Genomic DNA, 13,909 nt, shown 5'->3' on the forward strand with positions numbered 1-13,909 from the left:
TACATTTGCACAGTCAAATTGCAATCATTTCTTTAGTTGCTGATTTATTTCCAGTTGTCTGTCCGACCCAAGAACCAGCATTTGGCACCAGGACTTCAAATACATTTAAAATATTAACACTTGTGTCTTTAGTATAAGTACAAATAAAACTGTATGTGTATGATATCATTCACTCCAGCAACTAAATTATCTTATTTGTCATTTCATTGATTTTTTAAAAGTAATTAGATTTTGAAAATGAGTGGAAAGTAAACGTCCAAATTTGTAACCTTTCAAGAATAGCTGGCTCAGTGAGAGGATAATTATATTCAGTGAGAGTCTTTAAATCCTGTCCTCTGGAACTCCAGCCGTTGAGACGCGGTGGCGCCAGGTCTTCACACGGTCACAGGATATGTAAAGACTTCAATAACGAGCCATTATCCCCCAATCATCGGGATCGATCGGGCGTTAACAAGGGACTCTACATATGCAAATGGATGCGAGTGGCTATAAAACCTTGGCTGCAGGCCACAACACGTTTCCTTGTGACATTTGGTGGATTTGCAGACCACTGAGCAGCAGCACCGTAGACATGGTGAAATACTTTTCCGTAGAGTGGTTGGCGCAGAGCCACAGCGGCGGCGGCGCGGCGAAGGAGGGGCAAAGAGCTTCCCCTGCGCACAGACCTCATGTCCTCTGCATGGTGCAGCCGAGCGCGCCAATTTTTGGTAAAGGTTACCTGCAGCCAAAACCCAAGCCGTCAAAGGCCGCTAAGCAGGAAGGGTCAGATGAGGTCAGAGAACCGCAGAGCTCCCGCGTCGGCTCATCTTTACATCCAGCAGACTTTTCCTCGCCAAGTAAGCTTCTGAATCAATATTTTGTAATGTTTTTTGGTAAAAGTTTCAGATTTGTAACTGTTTTTATTCTGTCTTGAGTTTCTGAAGTGAGCGGGTATTCCTCCGGGTACGAGAGCGAAGCGGAATCCTCCGAGATCCCGTCCGTGGATGAAGGGAATGAGGCGGAGAAAGACGCGCCGCAGCGCCGCGTGCGCACCAAGTTCACTCCGGAGCAGATCAGCAGGCTGGAAAAGATCTTCAGCAAACACAAATACCTGGACGCAGGGGAGAGGGTGAAGACGGCGCAGAAGCTGGGCCTCACAGAAACTCAGGTAAAACGCAGGGCCGCGCAGAGACCACTAAAGGGGCAGGTGCTCAAAAAAAGGGGGCACATCTAACCTCATTCTAGACAGAATATTAACAAAGCCACAAAGCTTTCAGAGTTTAATAAACAATGATAAATTACAAAATTGTGAGATGTACAATCAAAGCTAAGGGAAATCTCTATATAGAGCATAACACTATGCATATGTGAAATACTTTAATAGTAATTTCTTTCTGCAGGTCTATTTTGTTATAGGAAAGTATTGCAATATCCAAACCCGCAATTTAGCAAGATATGTAAATCAGAGCTAGACCACCAGACATATTTTGTCTTTACAGAATTACACTATTAAAAATATAAACAAGGGCACAATGCAACCCTTTAGGGTACTGTATGAAGATGGTCCATTCAGGAAAGCAGAGCTGCATCAAACTTTAATGTGGAACTGCAGAAAAAAGAAAAAGAAAAAAGAAAACATTTAATTGTTAATGCATGTCACCATGAGAAAAGCCTACTGAGTTTTGCTTAAAAAACTTTTTTTTAAATTAAAATCACACATTTTTATCTCGTGAAGTGAAAAGATTATTTGCAAAACAAACTTACTTGCACATGTCATAAATCTTTTCTTGCTATTCTAAGTTTTTGCTTGTGACTCAAAGTTGTGCTTGTGATTCTCACATGACATTGTGGGCGGAGCCTAAAATCGCAACAAAAGATTTCTTATGCATGCAAATAAAAGTTTATGTTTGGCAAATAACTTTTTAAGTTCACGAGACAAAATGAGTTATTTAATTAAAAAAAAGTTTTTCAAAGAAAGTTGTATGTTTAAAAATAAAGAAATCATTACAATTCCAAAGGTTTTGATTACAGTTTTATTTTACTTAACTGAGGTTGTTTATTTTTTCATTGAATAATTGGGGAAAAAATTAAACTTCATACTCTGCGAACCAGTTGTTCCTGGCTGTTCCTCCCGCTCAGTAGTTCTTCAGAGAAAGGCAGACAGAGGCCTGTCAGTGTTTGTTGTATTTCATCATCTCTCTGCTTAAACTGCTTCTGAAGCAGAAACGATACTTCAACATTTTCCGTCATCTGACAAGCAGCAAGTCTGCCCCACTTTATTCACCAAAAACTGATCTGTAATCTGGAACGTTCGCTACGTTCAGCTCCGCAGTTAGCCGCCGTATCTCACTGCGCGAGAGGCAACTGCGTCATGCGTCACGGGCAAAAGGTCAAAGGTAACAAGGTGACCGGCGTATGTTGTACAAAAAACCAAATAATTTTAGTGCATGTTATTATGTGTCAGAAGAGGGCTTAGGAAATAATAATGCCAAAAAAATAAATAAATAAATTGACCAAAAGGTCACTTGGGGGCAAAGAGCAAAAGGGGGAGGTGCTCAAGCCCCCAAATCCCCCCCCTCTGCATGTGCCTGGTAAAATGCAAATAATAAGATAATTAATGAGGAAGGTGGATTAGTTTCCCCAGTAAAGCGCCCTGGATGATAAATTCAAACCTTTGCTTCTCCTGCAGGTCAGGACTTGGTTCCAGAACAGGCGGATGAAGCTGAAACGGGAAGTCCAGGACTACCTCGCCCCCCAGATCCCGTCGGTGTCCTTCCGCCCTCTGCACCCGGTTCAGTACCACCCCGTGGCCGCGCACCAGGCCCACTACACCTCGTCCGGCCGCGGCCTTTACCCGCTGCCCGTCCCGCAGCTGGTCCTGACGCAGCCGCTGACTCCTCACCCCGCGCCTCAGCTCATGATGCGGCATCCACATTTCTACTGAGCAAACTCCCATAAGAGACTCTTCATTTCGACACAGACACTTATGATCCCAAAATGTGTAATCCGATTTGTGAGAATTTTGTACAGATTTTGTATAATTACGAATAAATTATTATTTATAATAATTAAAAAAGTTGTTCCTTTTTATTGAAGCAATGATTATGGTGTTTACTTTTGCTTTTTATCACTGCAGCTTCATCTGAGAGATAAAGTTGATGATATAATCTTTATTGCAGGATCAGCTTCACATGGATGGAACATCCTGTTTTTCATCTTAAAGGGAAGGTGAAGAAACCGCTGATAAAGATGTCTAAAGGTTCTCACTGTATGGATTTCTTGATTCAGTCCCAGTTCCAAAATGTCAACAATAAATGAAACCAGAGTGGATTACTCAATGTAAACAGGATCAAACATCAATTAGGTTTCAATACCGTGTCAACAAAAAGTGAGAATGGGGACAAACACCAGGCCTGTTTGTCCCCATTCCTGCACTTCAAAGAGCAGCTAACTGGGAGATCATGCTTGACAATTAGGCCTAATTAAGCTGCTCATTGATGAGTTTACATTTACCACAGGAGTCCCCAGACCTGGCTCCAGAGAGTCTGGCATTTTGTTTGACCAGAGGATATGACCTGAGGAGATCTATGCAAAGGCTGCAACCTCCAATAAAACAGCCGATTAGCTGCTGAGATTCTCGGACAGAAAAACAAACTTGACATCACAAAGCAGTAAGAAATTATCAGTCATGGGGTCAAACATTTAGTTTACCTGATTAGATAATTTAAGTGACAGGTTTTATTATAAGTTTCCTGGCTGTGCCAAACAGTTACTTCCTGTTTTCACATTTTTCATCTTACAGCCACTAACTTTATTACTTTTTCTGGGGGGTTTTATTGAATAGTCCAATAAAAAGTAGATGTTCTTTGAAGGCGTCAGAGGTTTATTAGAAAACATTTCTGAGCAAACAAAAGAGGTCAGGGATCAAGCTTGAAGCTTGGTTAGGTTATAAAACTGCATCTCGAGCTTTGGAAATCTTACGGGTGTCACCGTTTGATCCGTCAGCTGATAACAAAAAGAATATGACACAAAACAGGTTTAACGAGACGCGGCCAATCACCAAAACCGACAGGAAAACTCGGGAGAAAACCTGATATGGGCTGAAAATGACCCAAGTTTCTGGTTGACCTGAACTTAGTCATGGCTCAGATCAAAACACATTCATGTGTTACAATGGTCCAGTCAAAGTACAGGCTTACAGTCGATTGAGAATCAGGGACAAAACTTCAGAATTTACGTGCACATATAAGCTCTCAGCTGAATTTGATTGATTTTGTGACCAATGTGAATTTTAACCAATCTAAATCATAAACTGAACTTTTATAAAGTTTCCTTTCCTTCCACCTCTGTGTTGGTCTGTTACATAAAACCTCCCAATAAACGTATCTCAGTAAGTTTGTAAAGTGACCAAAACGTGCAAAAGTGCAAAGGGTGTGTATACTCTTGCACAGCAGTGTACCTGGGCGGAGTGATGGGGACTAGCTCCCCTGAGGCAAACCTCTTGTTCTTAGAGGTAAACAAAGATCAGAAGGAACCTTCTCACTTTCCATCATTGTTTTCTGACCCTCCTCATCCCAACATAACAAAGGTTTCACCTCCAGGTTAGCTGACGGGCACACAGCTGGGCGCTTTCATTTGCTACAGCGTGGAAGAACATTTTCTCCTAAATAAGCAGCTCAGTCCAACCGGGTATTAACACAAAAGCCGGTTTTGCGGGAGAAAAAAAAAACGGGGTTTCTTGCGAATTTGAAGGATTGTAAAGCTAACTGACCGACAGGTAGCTTTCAATCCATTCATGCAGACAGTATTCAGTCTGAGATACCATCCAACTGAGACTCAGACTCACTGGCGTCGAGAAGGTGAGAAAACCTCCAGCCAGTTTCCATCGCTCTGCTCGGGCCTCTTTGCATATGTAAACACAGAAGCGTGGCGCTGCCGCTCACATTCAGACAAAGGCTTCAGAGCGTCAAGGTGGATTTCTGCGCTTTCCAGAATATTCCGTGATAAGTGCACACAGGACGCTGCTGGATAAGTCAGTGCTCCCTGGCCTCGGGCTGACAGTCAGTTAGCTGATAAACGTTGTGTCCAGTGGCGGGATCAATCAGAGCTTTTGTGTGCGGATTGATTTGGAGTAAATTAATTAGTTCTGCTTTCTCTGACAACAGTGGCTGCGCCTCTGGTTGGCCTGGTGGAGAGGGAGATGAGGGGATAGTACGAGAACCAGACTCAACTCTGCAGAAACACCAGCAGGAAGCACGGAGCCTGGTTGTAAGTTAACTTTTCTTAAACATTTTTATCTCACAAAGTTTGACTTTAAGACTTTACATTTTTTAACACGTTTCCACATTCAGATGATGAAACTGAAACGGAAGCTCGTCGGGATGATCTTTGTTCCCGTTTCAGCACCCTGCTGGGCGGACAGCTCCCGGAGAACCGCGTCGTGCTCCCGCATCTCCCGCCTGTCCCGCACCCAACCCGCCCAGTCACAAATAATATATGAAATGAACATAATTCAGGGCGAAATTGCAACGCGTAATCTGAACTGGCAAACAGTCGCCACTTTGACAGACCTGAAAGCCTCCTAATGCTGCAGGCGAATTTCTCCAGCTGGTGGCTCTGCTCTCCTTCCACTGCGTGTCAATTTGCATCGTGAATGTGGGATCAAAGGCGAAAATAACAGCGAGATCATTGAGATATATTGAGTTTGTATTGTGTGACCGAAGACTTCGCACTTCCCTGGAAGCCAGAGGGATGGCGCCCTCCAGTCTGCCGGAGGCGCATATTGCCTCTCATTCTCTGACCTGAGCTAAATAAGTGACGGGTGCAGTCACTCTGCCAAACTCCTGTCCCTGTTTTCTCAGCTTTAGAAAAGCAAAGAGCTGCTTCTGATCATGTAAGTAATCAGATTACATCTGATTACGTGTCCACCAGCACCAACCTTCTGACATTTCTTGATTCTTTCTTTATTTTTTGACAGGAGATCAGACATTCAAAATATATTACATGTATAGCTCATAGCTCATGTAACAAAATACATGAGCTTACATGTCTTTTGAAACTTGTGTAATTTTCTTTTTAATGTTCAACAATATTTAAGTCAACCAGTAAAAGTTTTATTTCTAAAGCATCTAAATGTAACACTAAATGCTTTACAGAGTTTAAAACAGATGGGCTGATGTGTAAAAAGAAGAAAGGAAAAAACTTAAACCTCTAACAGCACTAAAACTGACAATGATTTAACCAGTCAACAGTTAATTATTGCTCAAAGAAACTAATAAATAGGAGAGTCACTCAATTAAAAATGAAGAGGAACTGAGGATTAGATAGCACCACCCCCAACTACTAAACTCTGGATAGAAATAAAATAAACAATACATAATTAGCTTCAAGTTGTTAACTAAATAAAATCAAATAACATGATTTAATCATAAAAAAGATCTTAACCACTTCAATATGTTAAACTTATTTCACTTATAGTTTGCATTTATAAATATCCACATTCTTCAATATTTGTAGCTTTTCTTTCCATAACTTATATTTCAGATATCAATGAAGTTTGTTTTGTTTCCCAAAAAGGATTTTTTCAGTTTCACTCTATGATTGTCTTCAAATGATGACTGAGGATGCATGATGCCCTACTTTATTATCTTTTTAATTAAAATCTATTAATTAATACTCAGATTACTTATTTGTTTTCTTTTCATATTATGCCCCATCCCACCTTACAGCTGTGCTTCAGGAGGATTTTAGTTTGCTCTTTCTTGTTTTTAATGCTTTCTGTCGACTCACTGAACCAGATGAGCTTCTGTCCTCTCGGCCCTCACAGTGTTAGTCACAGTGGAGTCTTACTGAAGACCTGAGGGCAGCTTGGATGAGTTTAGTATTATTATTATTGTTTTACACAAAAGATGAATCTTATTAGTCTTGGTTTTAGCTGACAATAACAATCATTTCATATGCTTATATTTTATTTCCAATTTTTTTATTGCCTATTTTAATTACAACCTCAGCTTCTGTTTGTGTTGAATTTACCTTTATTTCAGATTTTATCACAGTTTTTAGTTTTCTTTGCTCATGTTTCAGCTAAGTTTACTAAAATTACACAACTCTTTTCTTTTTAATCCTCATAATTTTTGGATGTGTTATTTATTTTCTATGTTTATTTAGTTAGTTAATGTTTTGTAAGGTGTTTTTCTCCTTTTAAATCACTTTGAACACTCATGTCTATTAAAACTATTTTCCAAATTAATTAATTTATTGATTTGTTGTAATTTTTTTCTTACTGCCAATTATTGCTGTAATTTCATCAGCAGGCCATTTTCCACAATATCTGACTGTCCACTAAGCCTCTATTGGGATCTAAATACTTAAATTTTTATTTAAAAATAACAATGAATATGAAAATACTCTCTAATGGGGTTAAAGCTGCTGTTTTTTGTATTGGTTTAAAGCAGCAAATACTGAGGACATTTTCTGAGTATCATTGCTCTTCAGAGTTGCCCAAAACATTCTCTAGTGAACCACCAGCTCACGTCAATAAGACTGCAAAATAAACACTGAAATATAAGATAACAAAAATATCAGTGAGGACTTTCAGAGAAACAGATTCTTTATTTAAGTCAATAGTAAAGCAACAATGTCAGAGACAAACAAAAGACAAGATGAATGAATGATTATGCAAAACAATCAACTCCACATCCGTAAGTGATCAAAAGCAAACAGAGCCATAATAAAAGATTGTTCCTATAAAAGAAAAGCCGTTATTGGAGTCAACACATTGCAGACATGCATTAAATTTGCCTGTTTTCTGCTGCTGTTTAGCTGTTTTCCTCCACAGCTTCACGTCAGGCTGGAAGGCTTACATGAAAGTGCCTGCAGAAGTGAATGCTGCTGGTTGAGCTCGGCCGGGTGGAATACCTCTGCAGCCCCATTTTCCCATGCCTTATGCCTCTTTAAAGTTATGTTTCAAAGAAGTATATGCATAGGAAAAAGGAACAGCGAGTGGAACAATCCCTGCCGCAACATGCCGAAACCTGCAAAGTGGCATAGAGAAAAACAAATGAGTTAACAGAGCGAAACCATTAAAAACCCCCTGTCTGGTTGACATCTCTACAGAATGTTCTTAAAGTACAACGATAGAACTTTGAAATAAAACCTTGCTGCAAAAGTTTTCCAAGTTTTCAACATGTAATTTTCATTAAAATGATTAGTGGGAGGTGTGCAGAGAACTTACCTCCTGAGCATCCAGACGAGTCTCCTGTGGGAAGGCACCTCCTGTTGCCCATTTATGCCTCACAAAGACCTTGAAGATGTTTAGCAGTCGGCTGTGCTCACTCAGCAGTCCTCCTCTCCTCTGCCTCCAGCCATGGGAGCACACCTGGAGAACAGCAAACACTCGCCTTGTTACACTTTTACCTTCAGCTCAAATTCCTCAGAAAACGTCTCATTATTCTCCCAGTTTAACAATGAAGCTGTTACAGTTATTATCTCCTATCTGACACACAAGCTGCGGACGTCAGAGGCAACCGAGAAGAGAAACATTGAGCACAACTTGTTCCTGCATTGGAAAAGTTTCTTATCTGTTCAACTTTTTTTTTTCCTTCTCTCCCTTTCGTTCCTCCACTCACACATGCCTTTTAGCCCTCAAGGTCTCCAGACAAGGACTCTCAGAAGTGAGACACTGACACAGGCACGCACAGTCTCTCGTACTGCGTGGGGTGCAGCGGGAGTGTTTTGGCAAGTCAAGGCCAGTGCAGCCGTCTGAAGATGGAGCTCTGCTCTGTTCCTCCACTCATAGCAGGGCATCGTATATCACAAGGTTTGGTCAGGGATAATCTATCTTCAACTTGAGCTGAGGTCATGTCACATCACAATCTACAGAGCTGATTCACAAAGATTCAGCTCAGAGCTGAAAACTTCCTAATGTGCTTTTAGTAGACTACTGTTTATTCTGCATTTTAAGTAGCACAAAGGGAGAGAAGTTAACCATTTAACTCAACCAAAATACTCAATAAAAAGTGCAAAACGTTGCTGAATCTGTTTTCAGTTTAAGCACATAGAGTGTCCCAATTCTCATCAAAATAGAGTTTAAATGTCTGAGATGGATTGTAGAAATAGACTACATAGAACAAAATGTAAAAATACAATACATATACAATACATATATATACAGTGCTTTGCAAAAGTTTTCATTTTTTACACATTTCATCCACATCTAAGCTAAAATCTTGAACAGAATCTGCTTCATATTTCTGTGCAGGTCCCTCTTGAAGATGAGATCTTGATCTCAATGGGGTTTTACTTGGCTAAATAATAGAAATAATATTAAAAAGCTGCCCCCTGTTCCAGATGAAAGTCTTATCCGTGTGTCTCTGCCAGCGTTAAACATCTACAGATCAAAGTTCTGGTCCGTTCTTCTTTGCAAAATAGCTCAACTTCAGTCAGCTTTGATGGGGAGCATTTGTGAACGTCACTTTTCAAGTTATGTTCTGAACTTTAACTAGGCCATCTTAGCACCATTTTATGTTGTTTTGATCTAAACGATTCCATTATGGCACCGGCCGCATGTTTACAACCTCTGCCTCAGCGTGTAGCTTCGGGATTACCGAGCATTTTGCATTTCAACTCGGCATCGCTCATGTTTGGAATACAAAGCTTAAGCACAACTTCCGTAGGCCACCCCATGGGGATAGTAGTCGCAAACTTGGCAGCTGACCGAGGTCTAGCATGGTCTGTATAACACTGTTTCCTGTATAATGCTGTTTCTGTTCAAACACAAAACTATTGGCATCTTTGTGCGGCGTGCATGTAGTATGCACTTCCTGCTGCTTTGGAGAAATATGTTTCAAACAGGAGGTGAAGGATTATATTTCAGTTCCCTTCTGCAAAATAAACATCTAAAAAAGTAACAAGTGTTACTTCAGCCTCTGCAGCGGTCCTCCCCTCAACCGCCAACAATCGACTCCTTTGCAGATGGTCTCAGGAGGGCCCAGCTTTTAATTGGAGCCTCTTCAACATGCAGCTCTTAAAATCCACTCTTGTTTTGCTGCAGAGTGTTTTGTTTGAGCGGCGGCAAATTTGCAGAGTTAAGCAGAAATGTCTCGCTGAACACGGAAATAATAATAATAACAAAAAAAGAGAGGCAACAATAGTTGCTTGTTCGTTTGAACACACCTGCCACAGAGCCAGAGAGAGTTCAGTCAGCACATTTCATTTGGGGGAATGCAGTCTGACAGGACAAGGGAACAACACGGCGAATCACAACACAGGAAGGAAACTGTAGATCCTCTTAAGGCTTCAATTGACAATTTGGAAGATCTGTCATGTTCATTAACTGCAAGAACGGGTTAGGTGTTATCTGCAAACACTGTCTGACTCAAACATACCCATTACTGGTGGGAATGGAAACAAATTACTTGTAGGATAAATAAAAATGCATTAAGCTCTGACTGAATTTCTCCTGTTAAAAATAAGTTCTGTTTGTTTCTGTTTACTGGGATTGTTACAGTAAGATGCTGCTTAAAAAGGCCTTCAAAGAGGCTGTTTACCATGAGTTCTGCAGCTGCCTGCAAGTTTAACAGAGCAGAGAGGCAATTTCTTTATTTATGCTGAACAATGACAACCCTTAGGGTAGACATGAAAGACATGAAAGATAAAAAAAAACACAAGGAATGAGCAATTCAGCTTCTGTTTGCAGGTAGTTACAAAGCCGTACACACAAAGTGGCGCACCTGGTAAACATGAGGAAAACCCCTTAAATTAAATTCCTCCTTTATTGCATCATGATCCCATGCTGAAGAATTAAAGAAAGATTAAGTCTGTAATGTGGGTACATTCATTCTGTGGGGAAAAAACATCCCCCATAATGATAAATAACATGGAAAAAAATACAAACCTTTCGTACAGCATGAAAGTTTCACAAAGTTGGAGTTTAAAAAGAGATTTTTGACTACACCTCTACAGAAAGTTTCATCAGATCTAAGCTCTTCAAGCTTTAAGACCCTAAAAGTCATTTTTGCCCTCAGTCCAGATAAATAAAAATCGTTTAGAGCTGCAAATGTTGTATGACCTTTTGAAAAAAGACAACTTGTGATTTTTGATAAACACCTTCTATTGGAAGCTTAAAGTCTACCTTTTTTATTTCTCTTTTTATGTTTTAAGGCTGCAGTTTGTAACTTTTACAAAAAGATGTTTTTCACAGATTATATGACTTATATTAAACTGTAACAACATAATAATAATTTATAGAAAAAAAATGTTTTTATGAAAACTGCATGATGCAGTTTTAAAGTGAAGTAAAACAAAACTTTTCTGGAAAGTTTCTTGAGACGAAATATTGTGAACTGGTGTTATATTAATAAACTGAGTGGATTTTAAAGGAAGAACTTTGATTTGGAAAGATTTTTTGATCTCTTTCACATCTTAGGAAGCAAAATTCTTGATTTGTTCTTCTTTTTACTGACCAGGACTGCAGTAGCTGTGGCAGTGATTCATATTTCTTAGTCTGCTCACTTGAAAACAAATGGTGTCACCAGCACTGTGCCGTTTCAATAGTGTTAAAGGAGTTTCGACTTTACTAAAGTGACTCAGCTGTTAGAAATCTCAGAGGCTTTTCTTGGAAAATGGAACAATCACTTCCGCCTGAATCACAAACTTTTCGAATTCAAACTTAAATGAGCTGCATTTCGATGAACTGTGCACAGTCACAGTGTGATCAGAGGTGTTGTAAATGCTTGCAAGCTTATTGGAGTCTATTGTGACAAAAACCAACACAAACAATTGGAGGGAATTTTCTTTTTATTTAAAGCTAAAAGATGTGGTGCACATTTCTAGATCCCCCGATTCTGATGCTCTTAATTTAACAAGTTGTAGATTGAGTCCATCTGTGTGAAATCTAATCAAATCACTGACCTGAAGTTTAGGAATGAGAGGATCAAAGAATTCAGCATTCTGCTCAAGAGAAGTTTAAAACAGGGCTGGGTTTTAAACAGTACCCTGGGTTTTGGACACATCAGTGCATTCTGTCACAGGAAAACTAAAGTGTCCACCTAAACTTAAACATGAGCCAGAAGAGCATCAGTCAGTGAATCAGTGATGTGAGATCACAAAACGTGGAAAAGTTCAAGGGGTGTGAATATTTTTGCAAGGAACTGCAAACTTTGTAAACATCAGTGGAGAAAATATGTTTCATAATAGAGAAAATGTATGAAAACATAGAAACATTTGTTGGTATTATTGGAAGAGGGAATCTATGCAACATTCAGATCTGCTGTTTGTCTTTTCTCTCACTCTTTAATAGATTTAGGAAAACCACAAATAAAGACATTACAGTTCTTGATCATATTTTTTGGTGGCACACTGACATTTTCTCCTTTTAAACATCACATTTATTGGAAAACAAAACATTCAGTCAACACAAGACTTCACAGAACTTCTTTAAGTCAGAAAGAAAAAAAAACTTAACGTTAACAAACAGGAGAGACTTGATGCAAATGTTATCCTTTCACTATTTAAATGACTACAAAAAATCAAAAGGATGTTCAATCTCCTTCAGCTTTTAAGCGTAAACCACAGAAACAGATATCTAAATTCCAAAGCGATTGCTGACTTGGAGAGAAACTGCAGCGACTACAGTGTAACAATGGCAGACTCAGTCTTCAATAACAATGTAAACTATTCTGGTCCAAGGGCATGCAGATACAGAATGCCTTCAATAGCTTAAGCTGCTGTTTTCCCCAGCATTCCTCAGTCATGAACATTTCATTTCATTGCTGCAGGCCTTCATCTGCAGCATTTCTCTCTATTCACTTGCTTCTATAAACACTAGGTGAATTTTAACATCGCCTCCATCCCTTTGCCTTGTTGTGATGCTAGAGACGCCGTCAAACAGATGGAGACGGCGGTGGCAGAGGGGGTTTGTGTCCCTGAGCCCACTGTAGTAGGGGGCCAATCTGCATCAGGCAGCGGGACTGACAGAATAAGGCCATGAGAGGAGGGTGGAGGGGTGGGAGGAGATGCCACTAGGCTCTGTGCAGAACTGGACACCATGATGCCACCTGCTGCCAAACACAACTGTGATGAGCGTAGCTGCTCATTGGTTAAAAGTCCTGCTGGTTTTTCATTAAAATTTGTCTGGTTTTGGGAAGAGCAATGCAAGGACAGAGAGGAAGAAGTTAAACATGTAAAATTTATGTTTGGCACATTTCTGTACTTCCATTCGTGTCTCTATGTTTCTACAGACAGTCAAAGCATTTAAAAAACACTGAGCTGGTTTGCAGCACTAAGTTCATGTTTTTTAGTGTCTGGAAAATGACTCGTTTCAAAAACCTCTGCAATGTAACGTCACAAATCAGCAGCCACTGCCTGTTACCTGGCAACCCAGGCGAAGGCCAGCCCATCAACCTAAGTGGAGCTCCAGCATTTTGTCAGCTGGTTTTACTGCTGCATGCTGTACAATGGCTGCTGGAGAAGACACATGTTTTGTTGTTGACTTACCATCCAGAAAGCACTCGCTGCATTCTTGTTGGTTGTGCAGGAGGCCCGTCTTCTGCTTTTCAACGAGGTTGTATAGTTGCACATCTGTTTTAAGCTATTTTCAGGTGAGCATGTGAACACTGGGTTGGAGGGTGTGGCCCAGCTGCACCTCTTTTGTACTTACAGTGACAAGAGATCCTAAAACAGCTCATTCTGGCAGGACTGATCAGGCAAAAATCTCTTTATCTCAGAATGATTTTGAGCCAAAAATGTAATGAACATGTTTTTTTATCACCCATAGATCTAACCTGTTCAGGGAAGCATAATAGTCGCCTTTAGATCAGCCATGACAGAAGATTACTTCAACATTTCTGCCGCATTTTCTTAGAATTAATTTTTACTTGTGCAGGATTCATTACATTTCATGGTGTTGCATTATGCTTATCATTCATATCAC

The 13,909-nt window shown here is 40.0% G+C and overlaps 1 protein-coding gene and 1 long non-coding RNA gene across 2 annotated transcripts; one reads left to right on the forward strand and one right to left on the reverse strand.

Annotated features, from left to right (window-relative positions):
- The first annotated feature begins 249 nt into the window (after nt 1-249).
- On the forward strand, nt 250-3,044 carry LOC103148165 (homeobox protein vent1). The gene is made up of 3 exons (XM_007566800.2): nt 250-836; nt 915-1,147; nt 2,669-3,044. The coding sequence occupies exons 1-3, from the start codon at nt 467-469 to the stop codon at nt 2,921-2,923; spliced, it is 858 nt and encodes a 285-aa protein (XP_007566862.1). The 5' UTR covers nt 250-466; the 3' UTR covers nt 2,924-3,044.
- A 4,523-nt stretch (nt 3,045-7,567) lies between these two features.
- Nucleotides 7,568-8,565, reverse strand: LOC103148166 (uncharacterized). Its single transcript, XR_477327.2, has 2 exons — nt 8,213-8,565; nt 7,568-8,012 (listed from the first exon to the last, which is right to left on the reverse strand). It is a non-coding gene; the product is annotated as an uncharacterized LOC103148166 (long non-coding RNA).
- Nucleotides 8,566-13,909: the final 5,344 nt, after the last annotated feature.

This window comes from Poecilia formosa, unplaced genomic scaffold (genome assembly GCF_000485575.1).
Source record: "Poecilia formosa unplaced genomic scaffold, Poecilia_formosa-5.1.2 Scaffold199, whole genome shotgun sequence".
Taxonomy (NCBI): domain Eukaryota; kingdom Metazoa; phylum Chordata; class Actinopteri; order Cyprinodontiformes; family Poeciliidae; genus Poecilia; species Poecilia formosa.